Here is a 22295-nt window from a genome sequence, read left to right on the forward strand (position 1 = left end):
GAGGCCAGAAACAGCTTGCGTCTGCATTTCCTACATGGCCTTAGCCTCAGAATCCCCCTGCTACCCTGGAGTGAAAGGCCCAGAAGGATGTGGACCTGGGGGTGAGGGGTGTCTGAGTGGGACCAGCTGAGAGCCTGTCCATCCTCCCCACCCTTCTCCTACCCAAGGTGATGCACATGTTCAAGGGGTGTCGGCGGGAGGACATGGCACCCCACATCTATGCCGTGGCCCAGACCGCGTACAGGGCAATGCTGATGAGCCGCCAGGACCAGTCCATCGTCCTCCTGGGCAGTAGTGGCAGTGGCAAGACTACCAGCTGCCAGCATCTGGTCCAATACCTGGCTACCATCGCAGGCACCAGCGGGAACAAGGTGTTTTCTGGTGAGGCAGGGACAGCTGAGAGACTGAGAAGGGGCTTGGGAGAGAGGGTGGAGCCCCTCCTGGGTACAGGCTTGTCTCTCCCTGGCCTCTCCGGGCACCCGGCCTTCCTGATGGCCCCGGGACCTGTCCTCTACAGTGGAGAAGTGGCAGGCTCTGTACGCCCTCCTGGAGGCCTTCGGGAACAGCGCCACCATCATGAACGGCAATGCCACCCGCTTCTCCCAGATCCTCTCCCTGGACTTTGACCAAGCTGGCCAGGTGGCCTCGGCCTCCATTCAGGTGAGGGGAGGCTCCAGGAAGTAGGAGACTGTCCGCCTGATTTCATGCCACAGAAATCAGGCTCTCTCCTGTGCCCGGTTTTCCTGGGATACTGCCCCAACAGAACGGGCCTGGCACTGGCAGGGCTGCTCCCCATGCCTCCTTCCCTGGGTGGGCATGGCTCAACTTCCTGCCCAACTCTGCCCAAGCCCCGGCCCCACACCCAGGGGCTTCTCTTAGGCAGATTTCACCTGGGGAAGACTGGCTCGCCGGCAACGTAAGGCCCAGCCAAGGCTGACTCCCGTCCTGGCTGAGTGAAATCTCTCACCACAAAGTGTCCAGCTTCCCACGAAGGCTGTGCCTAGGGACTAGGCAGAGTGGTAGAGTCCCTACACGAGCTGGGCCTGTCTTCTTCCTCCTGGCTCTGGCTACTGCCTGGGTTTGCTCCTGAGGTGATCCGGCCTCTGGTTGAGCACCTGGAGAAGAACAAGGAGCTGCCTGTTCCTGTGTGCCGGTTCTTTCTGGTGTAGGAGAAGCTTTTCCTAACACTGCCCTCCTCTGCCCATACTCTTCATGCTGTATCACAGACGATGCTTCTGGAGAAGCTGCGCGTGGCTCGACGCCCAGCCAGTGAGGCCACATTCAATGTCTTCTACTACCTGCTGGCCTGTGGGGATGGCACCCTCAGGTGAGACGGGAGAGAGGGAACCAGGAGGGTGCTTTGGACCCCAGCCCGCTGAAAGTTCCTGGCCCTTGCCACTCGATTGCATCCCATACCATTTGCTTATTGCGTGCCTGCTGCATGTTAGGTTCTGAGCTAGGCCCTGAGGATGGCAAGATGAGGAGCCCTAGGCCCTGCGTGCAGCGGTCTGGTTATGTGTGAGGGGCACAATTCCTAGCTAGGAGCCCTGCTACCCGTGGAGCCAGGTCTAGAGAGGAAAGCTCACTGTGATGCAGGTGGTCAGAGACTGGCCTGCAGTCACACAGCCAGTGTGGGGCTGAGCTGGTCCGCGCTGGGGCCCAAAGCCTAACCCTCCCAGGGCCCTCCCTCCAGGCTGGCCCTCCATGCCCCCGGGTTGGCTCCTCTGCCAGGCTTTCCCTATTAGACCTACAGACCTGCGATCCAGTGTTCACTGAGTCAAAGGATAAATGATAAGGCTGAGCGAGCAGCCCTAGGGCGTGATCCTCTTTAGCTCTGCTTGTAGCCGAGGGCACAGTCTTTGTCCTGGCTGGACTCACCCTTCAGGCAGGGTTCCTGCTCGGTTCCAGGGATCGGACTAGACACTCCCACCGGGGCATCTCTGGGGACCTGTCCCAGGGAGGCTGTGCTCTGTCCCAGCATCCAGACCAATTAAGAAAGCCAGTAGCCTCCAGCCTGGCAGAAGGGTATGATGGGCAGGCAGACCTCAGAGTCTGGAAGCTGTTTGTCCGTCTCCACCCTGGTAGGCAGGTGGCCTTGGCATGGGGATCAAGCTCTGTGCTGACGCCTCACTTGTACCCCTAGGACAGAGCTCCACTTGAACCACTTGGCAGAGAACAATGTGTTCGGGATTGTGCCACTGGCCAAGGTGAGGGGCCCGTGGGGATGGGTTGATAGCCCTGGGCCTTAGGAGTAAAAGAAGCCTCCGATGGCCTGGAGTGCCCCATTGGAATAGCAGAAGGCCAGTTCCAGCTGGACGGCACTCCCCTACCCTTGTCCTGCCCGAGGGACCAGCGGCATGGGGGTATGCTGGCAGTGCGGTTGGGGGACAGCCCCTCTGAGATCTGGTGCCGGTGTGCCCGTCTGTCCCTGTAGCCTGAGGAGAAGCAAAAGGCGGCTCAGCAGTTCAGTAAGCTACAGACAGCCATGAAGGTGCTGGGCATCTCCGCCGATGAGCAGAAAGCCTGCTGGCTCATCCTGGCTGCCATCTACCACCTGGGGGCTGCAGGAGCCACCAAAGGTAACCTGCAGTGGGCCCCCAAAGCCTGGCTTGTCGCCCAGGAGACCTTTTAAGGACCTTCCCACTCCTAGTTTGTCCTGGCCCAGCACAGATCTTCTGTTATCGACCCCCCCTTCACTGTGCCTCTTCCCAGCCCCCCACATCAGAGCAGAAGGCTCCCCACACCCGGGACGCCTCTCGGCCGTGATGGCCTGAGGCCTGGATCTCGGTGGCGGTGACCAGGAGCTCTGTGAAAGCAGGAGGGTGGGTGCTTGGAGGCTGAGGGGAGAGAGAAGGGCCCCAACGCAGACCGTCCCCCTGGAATAACTCTCCTCTTGTTCCCTTCCTGACAGAGGCCCCCGAGGAGCTGGCGGGTAACTGACCTTGGCCCCTCCCCATGGTGTAGGGGTCCCCTGGCCATGTCTTGGTGCTTGCCCTGGGCTCTCTTTGGGGGCTGGGCTAGTCTGTTGTAATGGAGGGGCCTGGCCTGGGAGAAACTCCATGGTTGATGGTGGAGAGGGCCCCTGCTGGCTGTGGGGCTTCTTGGAGTCCCCTAAATAGCTTCTTCTATCTGTTTTGCATCCAAATCCTGCAATCTTTCATGATGCCCTCCATGGGGCTTGGGTGGGGTAGGGTGGGCTTGCTTCCTGGGGCTTCCTGAGGCCAGTTGTCTCTGAGTCTACCCTTCACTGGTTTGGCAGCAGGTGTCTCTTTCTCTTGCATGTCAGGGTGGAGGCCACTAGGGGGCAGCAGGCACCATGGTAACAGATGGGCTGCAGCTTCAGCACTTGCGCTTGGTGGCTTGTGAATGGAAGTAGGGGTGTCCAACTTGTGGCCTCTGGGCCATGTGCAGCCCAGGATAGCTATGAATGCGGCCCAACACAAAATCGTAAATTTACTTAAAACATTATGAGATTTTATTTGTTTGTTTTCATTAATGTTTGTGTATTTAAATGTGTGGCCCAAGACAACTCTTCTTCCAGTGTGGCCCAGAGACGCCAAAACTTGGACACTCCTGGCCAGTCTGCCTTCCTCTGGAATTACACTGATGGGCGGGTGCTCTGAGCACCGATTTCTCCTCCAGTTTAGGGAAAGGGGTACTGCCTCAGAACAGCACCTGGGTCTTTGGCTTCATCTTCCTTTGGGCTGTGAAGGTCCCCAGGCTGCTCAGCAGGTGTGAGGAAGCACTGGTGGGTAGGTGGGCGGGCACATTAGGCTCCTTATGATCCCAGCAAGTGGCATCCCTACCAAAAAGGAAGCAGGCTCCGAGTGAAAGAAGTTCTCCAGACTGTAGGTGGGTGGACATCTGGCTGCGTCTTCAGGAAGTTCTTTCATTCTGAGGAGGTGACAAGCCCAGGTTTCCTATAACCCTGCTCCATGCTGGTGCTGACTGCGGGCAGAGGGCTCTGGGTGTGTCAGCATGGGGACCTTCCTGAGCAGGGTCTGGGGCCTCTGCAGAGATTCCAGTATTTTCCAGGGTGTGTGCAGGTGTGTGAATGTGTGTGTTAGAATGTCTTTGGAGGTCTTTCTGTGTGTATGTGTGAAAGTGGAATTACATTTATCAACATACTCCTTTGAGATTGTGAGTGTGCTTGTGTTTGTGTTCCTGAGTCTGAATGGGGTTGTGTTTTCTTGCCTGCTCATCCTCACAAACTCCCACCCTCCACAGTCCCTTCCCGTGGGCCTGGCGGGCTCAGTTGATGACTGTTTGCTAACATGCTGTTTTTCTTTGCATGCTGCATGCTGGTCCTTTGCCTTACAGAAGCTGCTGAAGGTAAAACCTTGTTTCTTGTTAGCTTTCCCTAATTGCCGTGATTAGACACATGTTGGCTGAGGCACGTCTGTCTGCGTGGGCTCTCCCTTTCCTCTGAGGCTTTGTCATATCCTCACTGTTGGGCCATGGGTGGGTGTTTGTAGCCTACCCTGGCAGATGCCTGGAGCTAAAAGGGAGGGTCCTGATGCATTCATGGTAGGGAAGAGCACTGTACTCTCTCCTGATATCCCCCCCAAGGCACAGGTGGATCTCAGTGTTCATCATGGGTGGGCTGGCTCATCTTCTGACTGTGTGTCCCCAAGTTGGTGCAACCCCTCCCTCAGCCAAAGCCTCTCTAAAAGGATGTTTGAAGCTGACAGAGTGCTCTCTGGTGGCAGCAGTGTGGTGTTACCGCCTCTTTTAGGACCCATTCATTTCTCTCCACCCCTGAGGAACACAGGAAGCTGGCAGCTGCTGGCTGGCCTTGTTTTGCCTGAAGTCCAGTGATACCTCTGGAAGATACCCACTCCCCAGTCCTATGGGAACAGGGAGCCAAACAAATGGCCTAAGGAGGAAGACCCAAAATACCAGATCGTTTTTTCTACCCCATAGCTGGGCGCAAGCAGTTTGCCCGCCACGAGTGGGCCCAGAAGGCTGCATACCTGTTGGGCTGCAGTCTGGAGGAACTCTCCTCATCCATCTTCAAGCACCAGCACAAGGGTGGCACCATGCAGCGCTCCACCTCTTTCCGCCAGGGCCCTGAGGAGAGCAGCCTGGGAGATGGTACAGGTACCTTGGGCCCCTTGGCTGGTGAATGTGATTGGAAGGCCTCACCCGGGGCTCAGTGCTGTCTCTGCTGTGGGGAGACTGCTGGGGTGAATAGAGCCTCCATCGGGGAGAAAAGAAGTCCCATGACCCCCATGGACTTGGCCCTGGGTAGGCAGGGAACATACCCAGGTGGGGATCCCAGGGAGCAGGAGCTAGAGCTGATCCTCTTGCTCCGCAGGCCCCAAACTGAGTGCCCTGGAGTGCTTAGAGGGCATGGCGTCTGGCCTTTACAGCGAGCTCTTCACCCTGCTTGTCTCTCTGGTGAACAGGTGAGTGCCAAGCAGGAGGGCCCAGGAGCTCTTTGGCTTCTTGCCTTATGACAAAGGTGGAGTTGATGCCTCAGTGCTTGTGTGATTGCTGAGGCAGAGCCACCTTCCACCAGCAGAGGGCTCACTGTCCTTATAGGCCAAGGAAGGCACAGCTTCCCCACCAGGGTCTTGGGCAAGTGCACAGGGATGGGAACTTGGCTTGGGGCAGGGCTGGGCTGCCTGGGCGCCAGGGGCAGACCAGTGGGGCCTGTTCAGTGATACTGCCCTAGCCAGCTCTGACCCAGGCTCTCCCTGTGAAGGGCTCTCAAGTCCAGCCAGCACTCACTCTGCTCTATGATGATTGTGGATACTCCGGGCTTCCAGAACCCTGAGCTGGGTGGATCAGCCCGTGGAGCCTCATTTGAGGAGCTGTGCCACAACTACGCCCAGGACCGGCTGCAGAGGCTCTTCCACGAGCGCACCTTTGTCCAAGAGCTGGAAAGATACAAGGAGGTAGCACTTGACCTTGCCTCTGCCTGCCCACTCCGCCCTCCAAGCCTCACCCTCTGGCCTTGGCCCCCTCAGAGGGGCTATCTGTGGATAAGGGAAGGAACCACCTTCCCCGCTGGCTGCTCCTTCCTGGCTTTTACTCTCTCGTCATGTCTGTCCACCTGTGCTGTCTGTACTAGGTGTCTTCCCTGCCCAGAATATTCTTACTTTGTGGAGAGTTTGCTCTCCCAGAAGCTGAAGATATATTCAGGGTCCCTGGGAGCCCTTCCTTGCCCGCATTTAAGGTGCCACCTAAGCCCTGTGATTGCCACTGTGCAGTTCCCGCTTGTGCATGTCAGGCCTGCCTTCCCTGTCACTCGATCTGTTAAGATGGTGATTGACTAGGGCCCCTTCATAAAAGGTTGTCCTGGATGGAATGAGACCTGGAAATCCTACTTCATGTGGCAGTGAGGGATATTGATCCTGGGGAGGACATTTATCGGGGATGAGAGAAGATTCAGGAGGAAAACGACAGCTGTCTTCCAGGGTCCCGAGGATGTGTGTGCAATTGAACGACTCGCTCCGCATAGCCTAACCAGTGGATGCGAATAACAGAAATATGTGACTTTAGCTCAGTATAAACAGTTAGAAGAATTTTAGCTGTCCAGAGGTACAGAGGTGCCTTGGTGAGCACTTGTCACTCGGGCTGCTGGAGGGGCGCTCCTGCGTAGGACAGGAGGTTAGACCTGCTGGCTCCAGCACCCCCTCCTAGCCTGCTCGCAGAGCTCACGGCCACTCTGCCTTCCTTCCTAGGAGAACATCGAGCTGACGTTTGACGACTTGGAGCCAGCCGTGGATGATTCTGTTGCTGTTGTGGACCAGGCCTCCCATCAGTCGCTGGTAGGAGTTCCAGTGAGGCCCTGGGCTGGCCTTCTCTCTCCTTTCCCATTCCTCTTTCCCAGGAGAGCCCACCCTGCATGAGCTGCTGCCAGTGGTGCCACTGGGGACTGTGGGGGCCCAGCATCCAGGCCCAGGCACCAAGCACTTTAGAGCTATGGGCCCTGCCGCTCAGCCCTCGGCCAGTCTGGCCAGGAAGGTGGCACTTTCTTCTGCCCTGGTGCAGTGGGGAGCCCCGGCCCCTGGGAGCCTGAGCCTGAGTCAGACAAAAAGGTGCACCTCCTCTCTCACCAGCTGGGGTTTAGGCCCTGTCCTGTGACTGGCTGAGCCTCAGGTGTGTCTGCCAGGAGCCCTGGTGTCTCCTCCTAGGTGACAAGGGCCTGGCTGGACCCAGACGACATAGTCATTCCCTCCCATTGTCCCCAAGAAGAAGACTGATACAGCCTGGCCGAGTGGGGTGAGGAGGCAGCATTGTACCCAAACAGGGAAACCAGCTACAGACTCCCCAGTGAGGGCCATGAGGATATGAGCTCTTGCCCTTAGGGATGGGCTTTGTCACCCTTGGGACTAGTGCCTTGGACATCTTGCGGCCTGGGGACTGGCTGGCCTAATGAGCACTTGGCATTTGGTAATTGTCTTCAAATAGGGATGTTACATCAGGTATTCTATTGGCGAACTGACATTTTTGCTAGGATGCTGATCTGCCTCCTCTGCCCTGAGTCCTGTCTCCCTCTCCTTCTTCCTTGTGGAGAGGCCCTGTTGGGTCAGCAAGGGGGTGAGGCCCTGGGGACCATAGAGAGTGAGTGCCCCCTGGGACAAGTGCTTAGAGTGCCCAAGATCCACATCTCCCCAGGGAAGCTGGCACTTTCCCCCCTGACACCTGGGCTCCCGTGGTGGCCTCCCTCCAGCTTTGCCATTCCCAGGAGGTATGAGGAAGTCAGTCCATGTGGCTTAGAAGCAGCAGTGGGGCAGACAATGAGTTTGGATGGGGCTTGGCCATCTTTTCCCTTCTTTGCTCTCCCTCTCTGATTGGCCTTGGCATTGGGCAATTGTACCCCTGGGGATGTGGGCCCCTTGGTGCCCAGCCTGCTACTCACCATCCCGTGGCTTTGTTGCTCATTCCTGCCAGCAGCTCTAGCCACTTTGGGACCTGAGTTACCCATCAGCCCTTGGCCACCTCCAGGTCATCACACTGACTCCCTCGGACAGCTGTAGGGAGATATTGGCAGCTGGGGTCAAAAAGAGGGAAATGGCATTTCTCTTACTTCGCTTGTCCCTCAGTCCCTAAAGGCCGGGCCAGAAGCGGGTGTGGGGAAGGTCCAGTCCTTCTTGCTTGAGGAAGACTTGGGAATTCCATAGAAGAGACACCTCCAAACCAGATGTGGCCACAGGCATAGTCTGTTTGGCTTACATGGGGCATTAGAAATCAGAATTCAACAATTCCATCTTCTCTTAACAGTTTTCTCACTTGAGTTTATGGCTCTGCAATGACCCGCGCCCCCCCCCCCCCCCCCCCGCCAGTGCTCTGAGCCCTGTCTGGGTGCTCCCCTCTCGGGGGGCCAGGGCTAACCCCACAGCTGTCACTTATTGACAATGTACTACCCTCAGGGCCTTTATCTCGTTTAATCTCTCTGGGAGGTGATGCCCGGGGAAGTACCTGCAGCATGAGGCTGTCGCTAGCCCTCGTGACCTGCAAGAGGGCGAGGATGGAGGAGAGCCTCTGGGTGTGGGCGTGGCTTAATAAGAAGCCTTCGGTTTTTGGTGACTTTGGACATGAGTCCTAGGAATCATATTTTCCGTGGGCTTCTTTCTCTGATCTCTTTCTGGCCCCCTCCTTTTCCTTGCTGCCCACCTGCTCCACAAGGTGTCAGCAGTGAGTGGCGGGAGCTACGTGTGTGCAGTGTGTAGGTGTGCAGCCTATTCAGAGCATGTGGTTAGGGACAGGGGCACTGGCTCCTTCCCCACAGCTCCACGCGACACACTGGGATTGCTTCGCTTCTCCGCAGGTCCGCTCATTGGCCCGCACAGACGAGGCCAGGGGCCTGCTATGGCTATTAGAAGAGGAGGCCCTGGTGCCAGGGGCCACTGAAGACGCCCTCCTAGAACGCCTTTTCTCCTACTACGGCCCCCAGGAAGGTGACAAAAAAGGTAGGGGCACCGCCGGAGAGCAGCTCCCCTGCTTCCTCTCTGGGAGATCCACTGTACAGGTCCAGGAGGCACTGCCTGGGGGCTCACTGAGTTCCTAGGCTTTTGGGGGCCTGTGCCCTGATGGTCTGAACCTTGCTTCTCCCACCCGCAGGCCAAAGCCCCCTCCTACGCAGCAGCAAAACACGCCATTTTCTCCTGGGCCACAGCCATGGCACCAACTGGGTGGAGTACAATGTGGCTGGCTGGCTGAGCTACACCAAGCAAAACCCGGCTACCCAGAATGCCCCCCGGCTCCTGCAGGACTCCCAGAAGTAAGGAAAGCACTCACTCTGCCCATGTGCCATTCCTCAGGGCTGTCATGGACTCCCTGGTCTCAGGCCCCCTCACCAGAAGGGTAGATAGCCTCCCCTTCTCAAGAGGCAAAGCTAGTCGGCCATGAGGGCATGGGGGAGGCCTCCTGGAGCAGAGGTGGGCTAGACATGGTTGGAGGGACCTATACTTTTAAATTTGACTAACACCCACACACACATCCCTCATAGAAGGTAGATGTAGCCTTAGAAAGCCCTCAGTCGTGTAATCCCTGTCATCCATTCATTTATTCAATAGGTAGTATTGGGCACCTACTCTGTGACAGCAAATAAAGCACTAATCCCTGCCCTGGTGGAGTTTACATCCTAGTGGGGGTGGGGACAGTAAATGTAACAGCAGATTCTATCTCCTGTGAGAAGATGTTGAGTTCTGCTGTCTCCTGCCACATGGGAACCCTTTCCCCACCTCGGCCCTCCCTAGCGGTAGAGAACATGTCGCTTGCTCTGTCCGATCCCTGGCTACCCCTGGGCTTCTGCCTCCCTGGTTTTCTCTTTTCATTGTTTAGAGATTTGTCTGCAGTTCCTCTGTAGGGCGTGGGACATGCAGCCCTAGCCCAGATAACCCAGGCCCCTGGCCACGGTGGTGCGGGGGTTGTGTGGTTTCCTAGGAGCTCGGAGAAGGAATGGCCTCTACTGCTCCATGAATGTGACCTCTTTCCCTCCTTTGCCCTTCCGCCTCTGGCAGAAAAGTCATCAGCAACCTGTTTCTGGGCCGGGCGGGCAGCGCCACGGTGCTCTCAGGCTCCATCGCGGGCCTGGAGGGCGGCTCACAGCTGGCGCTGCGCCGGGCCACCAGCATGCGGAAGACCTTCACCACGGGCATGGCAGCTGTCAAGAAGAAGTCACTGTGCATCCAGATAAAGCTGCAGGTGGTGAGTCTGCCAGCCTGGGCCACGGCACCCTTTCTTACCCCAGCAGGTAGCCCAGGCAGTCTGGGCACACTCAGGTCACCCCGTGCTCACTCAGCATTTCACTTTGACCTGATTGCTGCCTGCGGAGTCCCCTTTCCAGTGCTGTTGAGTGACAGCTCTGGCCTGGTCAGGGCAGAGTTATCCAGCCTTGGCATGTTCCTGGCAAGGAACATGTTCCTTGCCATCCTGCAAGGAGTGGAGATGCTGGTACCAGTTCCTGCTCTCTCGGGCATGGGCTGGGCCATCAGAGTCCTCTGAGGGCCGTCCCTTCCCCTTTGGCAGGATGCCCTCATTGACACCATCAAGAAGTCGAAGCTGCATTTTGTGTACTGCTTCCTGCCTGTGGCAGAGGGCTGGGCCGGGGAGCCCCGTTCTGCCTCCTCCCGCCGAGTCAGCAGCAGCAGCGAGCTGGACCTGCCTTCGGGAGACCACTGCGAGGCTGGGCTCCTGCAGCTGGACGTGCCCCTGCTCCGCGCCCAGCTGCGCGGCTCCCGCCTGCTTGATGCCATGCGCATGCACCGCCAAGGTGGGGCGTCCTTCCCTCTCAACTCCTGCTCCTCCTTGCTGGAGCTGCCCCGCCCTCCCTGTCTCTCAGCTGGGCCCACAGGGCCAGAGGGGTGCTGCTCCCCTCCTGTCTCCTACCAGCCCCTCATCTCTCTTCTGCTCCAGTGCCTCCTCTGTAATATCTCTTCTCGTCTCTCCAGCCCGGTCTGTTCCTTCTCTTTTTCTTTCCCTTCTGCTGACTCTTCTCTTCCTCCTCTCCCTCCCATATTTGCCCTCCCTGCCCCCCATGCCCTGTTCCCAGAGCTCCCCCGTTCCCTGGTCTGGATGGGTCAGCTCTGCCCACAGCAGTAGATACCCTTGTGGAGCCATCTGAATGAAGTGCTGAATCTTTGTGAAGTGCTTACATTTCCCAGAAAGTTCAGAGAAACCCTTTTCGTGGGCCCATCCGGAGGAGGGGACAGGGAGGGTGAGTAGTAATAGCAGTTAACGTCTTCAGAGCATTGGCAGTACACCAGGCACTGTTCTAAAGTCGTCAGACACACTAACTCCTTTAATCCTCACAACAGCCTCACGAGGTGGAAGTTCTATCACCATCCCCAGATGAGGAGACTGAGGCTCAGAGAGGTTAAGGATAACAGCTTGCCCGAAGCCACACAGCTCCTAAGTGGCAGAGTGGGGTTTGACCCAGGCAGACCAGCTCCTTAGTTCATGCCTCGTGGGAAGTTATGAATTTGCCAGGTATCTGCCCTCTTTTCCTTAGCTAGAAGAGCAGGCAGGGTGCCACCCACCCACAGCCAGGTCCCCCTGCGGAATCCCCACGGGCAAGCCACTTTCCCTGAGCAGCCACGCCAGGAAATGGGCTCCCTACCCTGCTCTAAATAAATCATCGATCTGTCCCCGCATCTTGATCTGGAGTTGGTGTTTATTATTTCAAAACCAGATTGTTACCGCTCTGAACAAAAATCAATGTGCTTTACTCAAACAAGCAGATCGATGAGGCCAGCAGCAGAAGGGCCCCCCCGCCCAACTCAGCCCCCAGCCACTATCGATAGCGCTGATGATTAATTAAGATGCCAGGCGTCCGGACCTGCTATCCCGGCCCATCAATTTAATTGCTACTCAGATACAATCAATAGCTCACTTTGTCTTGGCCCCTCAGCGGCCCCCGCCTCCTGTTTCAATTATCGGGCACATGCATCAGCCTCATCTCCCAGTTGGAGGGCTTCCCAGAGCTAGCCAGCCCAGCATAGTGGAGAGAGCCCCCGCCTGGCAATCAGGAGTTTGGGTCTGGAGTCCAGCTCTGCCTGCAGCCACACGGCCTTTGTGGCCTTGGGCAGTCAGTCACTCCACCTCTCAGGCCTCAGTTTCGAAGTCTGGAAGAGGAGCTGTATCTGCTCTAAGACCCCTGTTTCCTTTGAGATTCTATGATTCTGTTAGAGTGGGTCTCTCTCGGTCCTCTATTGTGGGCTCTGGCGTCCTCAGGCGACTCTGGGGAACCTCCCGCTGGCCACCACCCTGACCTTGCTCCAAAGCAGAAGCCATGTCACCCTCGCCCTGACCTCCAGCCCGGACAATACGGGGACCTCTGTTAGAGGTGACACTCTTTAGGGAGAGAGACTCTGCAAGTCTTTCTGGTCCTGTGACCTTGGGCTCAAGGTCAGGGTGAGGGTAGGAAGGGAGCCCTTTCCGATGTCCAGCTTCAGTGGACCGAGGAAAGGAAGGGGATATTTTATTGAATAGCCACCAAGTGAGCCACGCTTTCTACATACTTTCTGATTTAAGCCCCATGACTACCATGCCCGACATGTGGTAGGGCCCCATTTACAGATGCGGAACTGAGGTTCAGCGAGTTCGAGTGACCCATCCAAGGTCACGTGATCTGGGTAGCCAGCGCCCAGGTTCCACCCCAAGCTCATGCACTTTTCCTCTCAGCTACTCTCTGATGCCCTCCTTTTTTTCTTATTAAGTCCTGAAGACATTGTTCCCTCTGGGTTATGACAGAGTCACAGGTCGAAGGTCATCCAGGCTTTCATCTCCATTGCATTCCTTCCAAGTGGTCAGCCCTACCCCATTTGCACCCTCACTGACAGGGGCGTTTCCTTCTAAAAAAAGGAAACAAATTCCCTTTTTAAACCTTGTAATTCAGCTGTGGGGCCACCCTACATGTCCTCTCTGCCTCCTGTCTCCTGTCCCTCACCCCTTCTCCTTCTCTGCTCTCCTGTCCTGGGCCTGCCTCCCCCACAGGCCCTCCTCCCCCAGCCGTCTCCTCCCCTCTGGGGACTCACCCCACAGCTGCCTGGGCACCCGAGGCTGCTGGGGTATGTGGGAGCAGGTGAGGCGCTGACGCACGCCCTCAGGGACCAAGGGACCCTGAGGTTACCCTGCTCTCTCTCTAGGTTACCCTGACCACATGGTATTTTCTGAGTTCCGTCGCCGCTTTGACGTCCTGGCCCCACACCTGACCAAGAAACACGGGCGCAACTACATCGTGGTGGATGAAAGGCGGGTAGGTCTGGGCCCCAGAGCCCTACCAGACCCCCTTTCCTCTGCTCAGACCCCTCTGCGCTGCAACCCTTTCTTCCCTAGAGGGAGTCAGGCTGGCCCTTGCTCAGCTCCTGGTTTTGGCCATCCAAGGTCAGGACAGGGGTGTGTGGCCACCAGCTGTGGCAGTGGGGGGAAGACAGCCCGGGGAATGGGCTGCAAGAATCTGAGAAGAACCACCCTCTCTGGAGAGGCTCGAGGTGGGGGCGCCTGCTCTCTGGAGAGCCAGACAATCCTCCAAGAGCCTCGCAGATGGCGAATTAGAACTGATGTTTTGTTGTGCTACTGGTAACACCTGGGCCCCTCAGCCTTGACCTCCAGGTCAGAGACTAGTTCCTGCAGAGGAAGCTATGCCAGGCCCCTCATCAGCCAGGTTGGTGAATTCCTGGACGCTGAAATTGATGTCCCCCTGCCATTCTAGGCTGTCAACTTGACCCCCAGAGCAGCTCCTCAGAGAGCCAAAGGGCTCCTTGAGCAGAGGAATCCTCCACCTTGCTCTGGCCTTAGGAACCAGCCTGACTCTGAAAGCATCTCAGACCTGAGGATGGCTTCCCTAAAAGGGAGGGCACTCGCCAGAGCGGGCAGAAAGGCCCCTCTCCATGGTCCCTGAGTCACACACAGGCCCTCATTCGTGGAGGCCTCAGAACCTTCTCTCCATTCTCGCCAACCAGGACCTGCCATGTCCTCAAGCAATCTCGGTGTGACTGTAGATGACCCGCCCCACGCCCCCTTCTCTCTGACCCTTACCTTCATTCCAGCCTCCCACTCATGGCTACACCCAGCACCTTGTCATCCCTGGACATGCTCCGCCTCTGAACTCTTCAATTCCCACGTGGTCTTCTCTGACCTCAGCCTCCTTCCTGTGCGTCTCACTCCTCTCTTCCTCTCAGACACCTGCTTTTTGCCTCCACTGAGACCTCTCATTTCTGGACCCCACTCCATTTTCTCTACTCTGTCCATTCCCTTCACTTCACTCTTTCACTCTGCCTTTGAGGCCATGGTCTCACCCTCTGGTCACTCAGCCTTCATCACTACCCTCAGCTCTTTTGAGCCTCCCCTCACACCTGCTTTGTCCAACCCCACCCTGGGCCAGCCTTTGGGTGTCTGCTCACCTCAGTTTGGGGTCCCAAATTGCTGCAGGAGAAAACGATATAATCACATGGACTTGAATGTCTACAGCTGTATGGTCTTTGGCCCCAGCTGGGCTCTTGGGGTGGCCTGGCGAGTTTTCCACATGCCCCATCCTTACCTGGTCCCAATTCTAGGCTCCCTCCCTGATACTCCAGTTCTCCACCTCTCTCCTCACATACTCCCCAACGGGGCTTTCCCAGGTCTTCTTCCCAGCAGTTGACCTTGCCTCTGAAAGATAATAAAATTGAGGCTCCCGACTTCCTCCTCTGTCTTCCACACTGTTCTTCAGGCGCCTCCTTCCTCCTCTCTGAGTGGGAGAAGCGTCCCTCCCCTTGTCCAGTCCCTTCCTCCTGTGCTTTGGACCCCGTTCCCTTTGGTCTTCCTAGAGACCTGCTCCGTTGGTGGTAACTCTTCTCTCCTGTTCCTTCAGCCTCTCCTCTGCGGGCTCTTTTCTCTCGGTGCAGAAACATCCTACAGACGTTGCTCTCAGAAGGGAGCCTTCTGTTAACCCTCTCTCATGCCGGACTGTTGTCTGTCTCTTGCCTGCCTTGTACCTTCCACACTTACTCGTCTCCCGCTCGCCCCAACCCCACTACCATTCATTCCTCCACCCACAGCGCCTTGTTCCTGTCCCAGACACCCTGGGATTGGTCTTGTCTCTTCCTGCACTTCCTGTTGCCAGAACCAACGGGCACTTTTTTGGGCTTCCTCACAACACGTGACCCTGTTCTTTTTGAAACATTCCCTGCTCAGTTTGTTTGCTGCCACCCCTGGGTTTCCCCGTGTGTCTCTCTGTGCTTCCTTTCTCAGAACTTCTGAGCTTCCCTTCTACTTGCCCCTGAACTAAGGTCTCTCTCTTCTTTAAGACTCTCTACCCAGCCAAATGTGTTTCCTATTCTACACCGTCTTCCAGGACAACTTCATTCACACCCATCACTTCAATTACTGCGTACATATTGATGACTCTTGGATCAATAGTTCTAGCCCAGGCCTCCCTCCTGAACTCCAGACGTGCATTTTTATCCGGCTTATTTCTGGACTTCTCTGCTGGTATACCTAGTAGCACCTCAAACTCAGCATGTCCAACCCAAACTGGGCATATCCCCTCTCAGATATGCTCTTTCTCTGGCATTCTCTGCTTTGGAGAACAGCACCATTGTCTGTGTAGTTACGTAAGTCAGAAATCTCAGTGTGCCCCTAGATTCCTCCTTTTCACCTCCCCTCCCCCATACCCAGCAAGGCTCTCTCCCAACGTCTTCCTCTTCCCTTCCCTTTGGTCAGGCTCTGGCCTTCTGCCCCGTGGATTATCGCAGTTGCTGCCTAAGGGGGTTTCCATTCATCCGCTGCCCTCTACCAGTGACATCTCTGTAGAATGCTGATCTGCCCAAGTCCCGAACTGAGGGAACCCTCCAGGGGCTCTCCTGTCACTCAGATTCTTGTCGGCTACTGCCCACCTCCCTAATTGCACCTTAACCGCCCCCACTTCACTCCAAGCTATGCCAGTTACCTTCCTCATGCTTCCACGCCTTCGCTCATGCTAGTCCCTCTGCCAGATGTGCCCTCCCTCCCACTTTGTCTGGCTAATTCCTAACTTGTGGCTAAAGCCTCAGCACAATCAACACCTCCTCCAGGTCCCTTGGCTGACTTAGATGCCTCCTCGTCTATGCACTTGACTAATTATTCACTTGCCCCACAACACCCAAAAGGCAGCTTATTCCTGTTGTGGTCACCCTTAGCTCCTCGAACTCGAGCGTGGTGCCAGACCCCGCGGAAGCCCACCGAAAGTGCTCAGTGCACAAATGAGGGGCTGTCTGAGGGGAGGACGGGGATGGAATAAGTGGCCAGATGGAGCCTGTGTGGAGATGGGGCATCCCAGGCGGGCTCTGGCCAGATGGAGCCCTTGTGGAGATGGGGCATCCCGGGCGGGCTCCCTGACAGAGGCCTCTGCCTGCAGGCGGTGGAGGAGCTGCTGGAGTCCTTGGACCTGGAGAAGAGCAGCTGCTGCCTGGGCCTGAGCCGAGTGAGTCGTCCTTGCGGGGAGGTGGTCACGCCTCACTCTCCAGTCACCTTTGTCCACGTGGCTGGCTCTCCCCCACTGCCCTCCCTGCTCAGTCCGACTTCAGGGGTCTCCTGGTGCCCCTGCTGAGTCTTGCCCTCTCCAGTCCCCTTCCACCTGCTCTGGGGCTGTCCTTCTTCTCAAGGTGCCTTCATTAGGGCCAGGGGCCAGGAATTTAGATATTCCAGCTGTAGCAATCTTGATTTTTCCCTCCCTCTGAATAACTGGCTTGTTCAGTGCCGCAAACACCTTGTGATGTCAGGAGGGAGTGGGTTGGAAGGTGGCCCTAAACTTGGCCTGGGTCCTGGTGTGGGGAGTGGGGAAGGCAGAAGAGAGGATAGCTGGAAGGATCAGGAGGAAAGCAGGCAGAGTGCTTCAGAGGGCTGAGCCCCGTTTGGCTAGTTGTCCTGGGTGGCCAGGGTCCCAGAAGGGCAAGGAGGACATGGCGGGGCCGTGCTGCCACCACCTGCCCACGGGCCGAATTCCTCATCTGAATGGAACGCGGTACATAAAAGGCAGGCACGCCCGGCCCTGGGTGCCAGTCTGCTGCACCACTCCACGCAGAGGGTCAGCTGAGCGTGCCTCTCACGGGCCAGGCAGCCCGGCACACCCCTCTCTCCCAAGACCGGCAGGCTTGACCGGCAGCTTCCACGTATGTGCTTCAAGGGCTGCAGGGGGAGGGAGAGCAGTTGGGAGCCAGACGGAGGGCTTTGGAACTGTCTGTCTGTCAGCAGGCAGGGAAGAACTTCAGGTCCCAGGGCCTCCGTGGTTGGGGGTGGCGGGGAGCGGATGATCAGAAAAAAGGCTTAAGTATTGCTTGTCCACTCTTCTCTCTGTTCTGCGCTCTGAGTTACGTTATTGGTTTTTCCTGCCCCTTTCCTCACTGGGAATCCTTTCCCATCGCCTCACCGTATCTTTGTCTCTGCTGTCCCTGGTTTTCCCTTGTCCTTTTGGCCCTGGCAGTCCCTGATGGTCTCTATTATTCTTTTTTTTTCCTTAGTCTCTGTGTCTTCTGTATCCCACCCTCTTTCCATGTTGTTTTCTAGTTTGGGTTTCTGCTATCTGGCTCACCTCCTCTCTCTCTCCCTTTCCCCAACTGTCTCCAAGCTCGGGAGCTGCCAGCTCAGCTTCTTCCCTGGGAAGCCTGCAGTCAAAGGTTTCATTTCAGCCTCTTGGTCCCCCCTGGGTGGGCTCCTATCCCTCTGGCAGGCTGAGCTGCTGCTGGCTGGCACTGGGGTGGCACCTCCTCCAAGGCATGTCTTGGGCAGGAGAGGGCCTGTACCGGCTGGTCCTCTTCCAAGCTGCTGTTTCAGTCCCTCTGCATCATTCCTGTGCCTGGCTGCGGCGGTCGAGTGCCAGGGCCCTGTCCTGCTCAGGGCGGAGTTAGGGGCACAGGTGGATGTTTGCTCACAGCTGGTTTGGGAGAAAAGTGTCAGGACCTCTAGGCTGTGGTTGGCACTGGACAGTGAGCGAGGATTCCCTGTTTATGCCATCACTTCGGAGGGAGGGGGTCTCAATCTGAGCCCACAGGACCTTGAGGGTTTAGGCAAGGAGTTTGTGGATCTGAAAGCCTCCTGTTATGTTTGTAAAATGTGTATGGATGGGTATGTTGGGGAGGAGATGGCCCTGAGCCTTTCCCTAATACTCAGAAGGACTCCAAACCCTACAAATATAAAGCTATTCAAGACAGGTTTGAGGCTCGCTGCCCTGGCCTCTGGACCATCCGTTTTCTCCTTGTGTGTTTCTGGGCCATTATCTGGCCCCACCTAGCACCTCATGCTTCTGCCCTAGGCAGATGACCGTGCCTGCTGACAGCCAGCACAGGGGACTTGGGTAGTCCCTAGCCCCTGGCAGGAACACAGCCTCACACATTGTGGGAAATCAAGGCTCAGGTAGGACCGGGACCCGTGGGAGATCCCTGTGCTCAGCCTCCAGTGTGGGATGTGGGAAAGTGTTATAGAAGACCGAGCTGGCTTTCTCCCAGGCAAGCCTCAGGGGACTAGGTTTCCTCGGAGTCGCCAGAGGCAAAGCTTTCTCAGCAGAAAGTGTAGGCCCATCCCCCACGCCTCCCCTGAAGGGAGGCCTGGAGATATTGTACCTAATGGTTTTGAGTGTTTCCCATGGAGTTCACATCTTCTCTTTGCCCCACAAATGGGAATATTTTGTGTCCTGAGCAAGGCAGAGGTGGGTGTATATCTAGGTGTCCCTTTGCCCTCTCTAAGGAGACCAGAGCCTTTTTTCACCTATTTTCCCTCCCCTCTTCCTCTCTTAGTAGAACACTTACCCGGCTCCAGCTCAGAGCACCAAAGAGTGAGAAGATAGGCTGGGTGTGCGGGTGTCCAGCCGGTTCCTCTCACATCTGCCCTCTAGCCCCCAAACCTGTACGACAGGTCCCTTGACTGGGCCAACCTCCGCCCACCACACTGGCTTCTTCTTGAAATGAAACCTGGGTGTGTGGGTGGGGGTAGGGTGTTGGCACATGAAAGAGGAGATGTCTGAAATGAATCTGAGCTGGAATGGTTCAGGGAAGGGGCTCCCTACCCCTTCCCCACCCCCTTTCTCTGCACAGTGCTTCCTGGACCTTTTTCTTCTTACACTTATACCACCCTCCACTTTTCCTGATCTCGGGCAGCTGGATGCCAAAGGCACCTGGAGCATGTGGTTGGGCCTGTGGTGGGCACAGGGGGCCTGGTGGTGTCAGGGGCAGTCCTGGGGGCAGAAGCCACTTTTGGTGTGGCTGAGGGGGGTGTCCTCTCCCCATTTGACCGATGGTGCTTCATTGCCTTCTTATCCCCATACCTTCCTCTGACTTCCCTCTCCTTTCATCTCTCTTTGAAGTTAGATTTCCCACCTACTCTTCCCCCTCCGAAACCTCCCTAGTCCCCAGCTGGTCCCACTCCTTCAGCCTTCCTGGGGCCTGTTCTTGCTCCTTCCCTCCTGTCTTGGGCACTTGGGTTTTCAGGCTCTTCCCAGGCCAAGGGTCACACTCCTGGGCCTGCTTCTAGTTTCCTCAGCCGGGCTGCCCTGCTGGGTCTCCTGCCTTCACCCGGCCTGCTTCCCCACAGGTGTTCTTCCGGGCAGGCACATTGGCGCGGCTGGAGGAGCAACGGGATGAGCAAACCAGCAGAAACCTAACCCTGTTCCAGGCGGCCTGCAGGGGCTACCTGGCCCGCCAGCAATTTAAGAAGAAAAAGGTGCTACTCCAGGGATGTCCCCATCCCACTTCCCAGCCTAGGCTGAGTTCCTGGGCTGGGGTAGGGGGCTCGAGGGAACACGTAGGGGCAGGAAGCTGGTCTTGGGGCTGTGAGTTATTCTCTGGGGGAGAAGAGATAGGGATCTCCCAAGGCCACCATGCCCTGGGCCAGGCTGGGGAACAGGCAGCCCCTCTGCCCCAGTGAGAGTACTGGCGTGTCTAGCAATGGGACCGTGTGGCCTGGTCCAAGGATTGGGGTGGGTGGGGGATCAGGGCCTAGACAAAGGTGGGCTGTGGATCGTAGGCTGCTCCATGAAGATTAAGGAGCTGTGTCAGTGACTCCTTTCCTTATTAGCAAGTCCATAAAACAGCCAGCACCACCGCCTCTTGTGTTTCAGCAAGATTAGGTTTTATAGCATATCCAGGCCAGGGTGCCGGAAATAATCAGGCAGCAAATAAAGCAGATGAAATTATTCCTAATGATGGTGGTGTGGTTAGTGCCCAGTGCAGTGTTCCCAGGGCCGCACTCTCTGTCGCCCACTCTGCGAGGAGGGGAGGGAGGCTGGGGGCAAAGGGTGGCATAGGGGGTGTTTGACTCCCGGTCAGGTGGCTCAAGGAGCAGCCAGCCCAGTGGGAAGGATCCTGCCTGGGCCTGGGACTGAGGGCCCCACTGTGCGTCACCCCCACCCCAACTTAGATCCAGGACCTGGCCATTCGCTGTGTGCAGAAGAACATCAAGAAGAACAAAGGGGTGAAGGACTGGCCCTGGTGGAAGCTCTTTACCACTGTGCGACCCCTCATTGAGGTGCAGCTGTCGGAGGAGCAGATCCGGAACAAAGACGTACGTAACAGCCCTAGGAGGGCCAGGTCACTGGGAGGAGAAAGACTGGTTCACCCACGTGGGCACGAGTCTTACCAGCTTTTCTTGGGCTCCCAAGTGCTTCTTTGTTTAGTCCAGAGAGCTGGTGTCCTTGGACTATGCCTATCAAATAGAAGGCATCCCTCTGGGGTGCTGGCCAAGCCCCTGGGGAGCCTCATAGGATAAAATCTTGGGCATCCTCAGCATGTGGAGTAGGGTCTATGGATAGGAGCCCCTGGAAGGCGGTGGCTTCCTGTTTCCTGGTGTTCTGGCCCAAGGTTTACCAGCTTTTTTAGCCCAAGGGTGCAGATCCCGGGCCCCCAACCTCTCACAGAGCCTCTGGCTCACTTTGCCCTCCTTACTGCACGCTAGGAGGAGATCCAGCAGCTGCGGAGCAAGCTTGAGAAGGTGGAGAAGGAGCGGAATGAGCTGCGGCTCAACAGTGACCGGCTGGAGACCCGGGTGAGTGACTCCCAGCACTGGACAGACTGGCCCACCTCCACAGGGAGGCTGGGCCTAGGAAGCCCCCCCCCCCCGTGGTATTCCTGCTGAGTGAAGCAGGCATTTCAACTGGTGGCATCTCCCTCACCCCACACCAGATCTCAGAGCTGACATCGGAGCTGACAGATGAACGTAACACAGGAGAGTCCGCCTCCCAGCTGCTGGACGCGGAGACTGCAGAGAGGCTCCGAGCTGAGAAAGAGATGAAGGAGCTACAGGTGAGGCCAGGGCTGGGGTAAAGGCAGCCCTGCTAGCAGCTGCCACACTGTAGTGTCATCTGCTCCCCCAAGGACAGGTGGCTTCTTTGCCACTAGCCCAGCACCCCTATCTGCCCTGGGTAAGCATGTGACTGTGATCTCTGGGGTTCAGGGGTGTTGGGGGTGCTGAGTGAGGGGGTGGAATGGCACACCTCCTAACCCCCTCTCCTGCAGACCCAGTATGACGCACTGAAGAAGCAAATGGAGGTGATGGAAGTGGAGGTGATGGAGGCCCGTCTCATCCGGGCAGCCGAGATCAACGGAGAAGTGGATGATGATGATGCCGGTGGGTCTGAGGCTGGTGGGGCTCAGTAGTGGCCTGAGTGGCAAGCTGTGAGGCCCACCCCTGGACAACCACACCCCTTGTTCAGGCCTGTCTCCTTTGTATGAGTCTATTATGAGGCCACAGTGAAATAAATAGAAAGTAGAGGTGGCAGATGCAGGGCAGTATCGTGGAGGTCTGTAACAACCTTGATAATGGCAATGGTTAAGGGCCATGGTCTAGCAGTTCCTGGGAAGAAGACAGCATGTAGCCATCTCCCCCTCTCTAGTCTTTTCTCAGCTCTTGGCTCCTTCCACCTTGGAAGGAAGTCATCATTCCAGAGACCTTTCTGAGTCCCTCTGGCTGACTCCACCTGTTGCCTCTCCCTGCCCCATCCTTCTTCCCCTCTGCCCTTTCTTGGGGACTCTCAGAAGCTCAGTCTTCCCTGTCTGCCCCCAACCCCTCAGGTGGTGAGTGGCGCCTGAAGTATGAGCGAGCTGTGCGGGAGGTGGACTTCACCAAGAAGCGGCTCCAGCAGGAGTTTGAGGACAAGCTGGAGGTGGAGCAGCAGAACAAGAGGCAGCTGGAGAGGCGGGTGAGTCTGCTGGGAGCAGTGGAGGCCTGTCCCTGGGAGGGACAGGGAGGGGCTCGGAGCCACATATAGGCCTAGTGAATGGGCAGAGGCAAGCAGGCCCTGGGAGCAATAGGGGAGGATTTGCCTGTTAGCCTCTCTGCACAGGGGACAACCAAGGCCAAACCGTTGTTAGAGTGTCTTAGTTTTCTGAACATCC

General features: G+C 57.0%; 1 protein-coding gene across 9 annotated transcripts in view; it reads left to right on the forward strand.

The window, feature by feature from the left end:
* The window catches only part of MYO18A (myosin XVIIIA), a 104747-nt gene that overhangs the window by 47677 nt on the left and 34775 nt on the right, over positions 1 to 22295 (forward strand). For 7 of the 9 annotated variants that reach the window (XM_071219318.1, XM_071219319.1, XM_071219317.1 and 4 more), the window contains 23 exons: positions 168 to 381; positions 518 to 660; positions 1227 to 1327; positions 2144 to 2207; positions 2435 to 2579; positions 2912 to 2932; positions 4321 to 4332; positions 4924 to 5100; positions 5318 to 5408; positions 5708 to 5900; positions 6690 to 6776; positions 8780 to 8921; positions 9073 to 9232; positions 9975 to 10161; positions 10483 to 10726; positions 13101 to 13210; positions 16331 to 16396; positions 19498 to 19626; positions 20323 to 20466; positions 20857 to 20946; positions 21084 to 21203; positions 21417 to 21528; positions 21972 to 22099. In XM_071219318.1, the coding sequence (XP_071075419.1) occupies positions 168 to 381; positions 518 to 660; positions 1227 to 1327; positions 2144 to 2207; positions 2435 to 2579; positions 2912 to 2932; positions 4321 to 4332; positions 4924 to 5100; positions 5318 to 5408; positions 5708 to 5900; positions 6690 to 6776; positions 8780 to 8921; positions 9073 to 9232; positions 9975 to 10161; positions 10483 to 10726; positions 13101 to 13210; positions 16331 to 16396; positions 19498 to 19626; positions 20323 to 20466; positions 20857 to 20946; positions 21084 to 21203; positions 21417 to 21528; positions 21972 to 22099 (2880 nt within the window). The remainder of the gene's footprint in view (positions 1 to 167; positions 382 to 517; positions 661 to 1226; positions 1328 to 2143; positions 2208 to 2434; positions 2580 to 2911; positions 2933 to 4320; positions 4333 to 4923; positions 5101 to 5317; positions 5409 to 5707; positions 5901 to 6689; positions 6777 to 8779; positions 8922 to 9072; positions 9233 to 9974; positions 10162 to 10482; positions 10727 to 13100; positions 13211 to 16330; positions 16397 to 19497; positions 19627 to 20322; positions 20467 to 20856; positions 20947 to 21083; positions 21204 to 21416; positions 21529 to 21971; positions 22100 to 22295) is intronic. The other 2 variants (XM_071219315.1, XM_071219316.1) reach the window with 2 other exon arrangements.

The sequence above is a fragment of the Desmodus rotundus genome, chromosome 9, assembly GCF_022682495.2.
Source record: "Desmodus rotundus isolate HL8 chromosome 9, HLdesRot8A.1, whole genome shotgun sequence".
In the NCBI taxonomy this organism is placed as follows: Eukaryota; Metazoa; Chordata; class Mammalia; order Chiroptera; family Phyllostomidae; genus Desmodus; species Desmodus rotundus.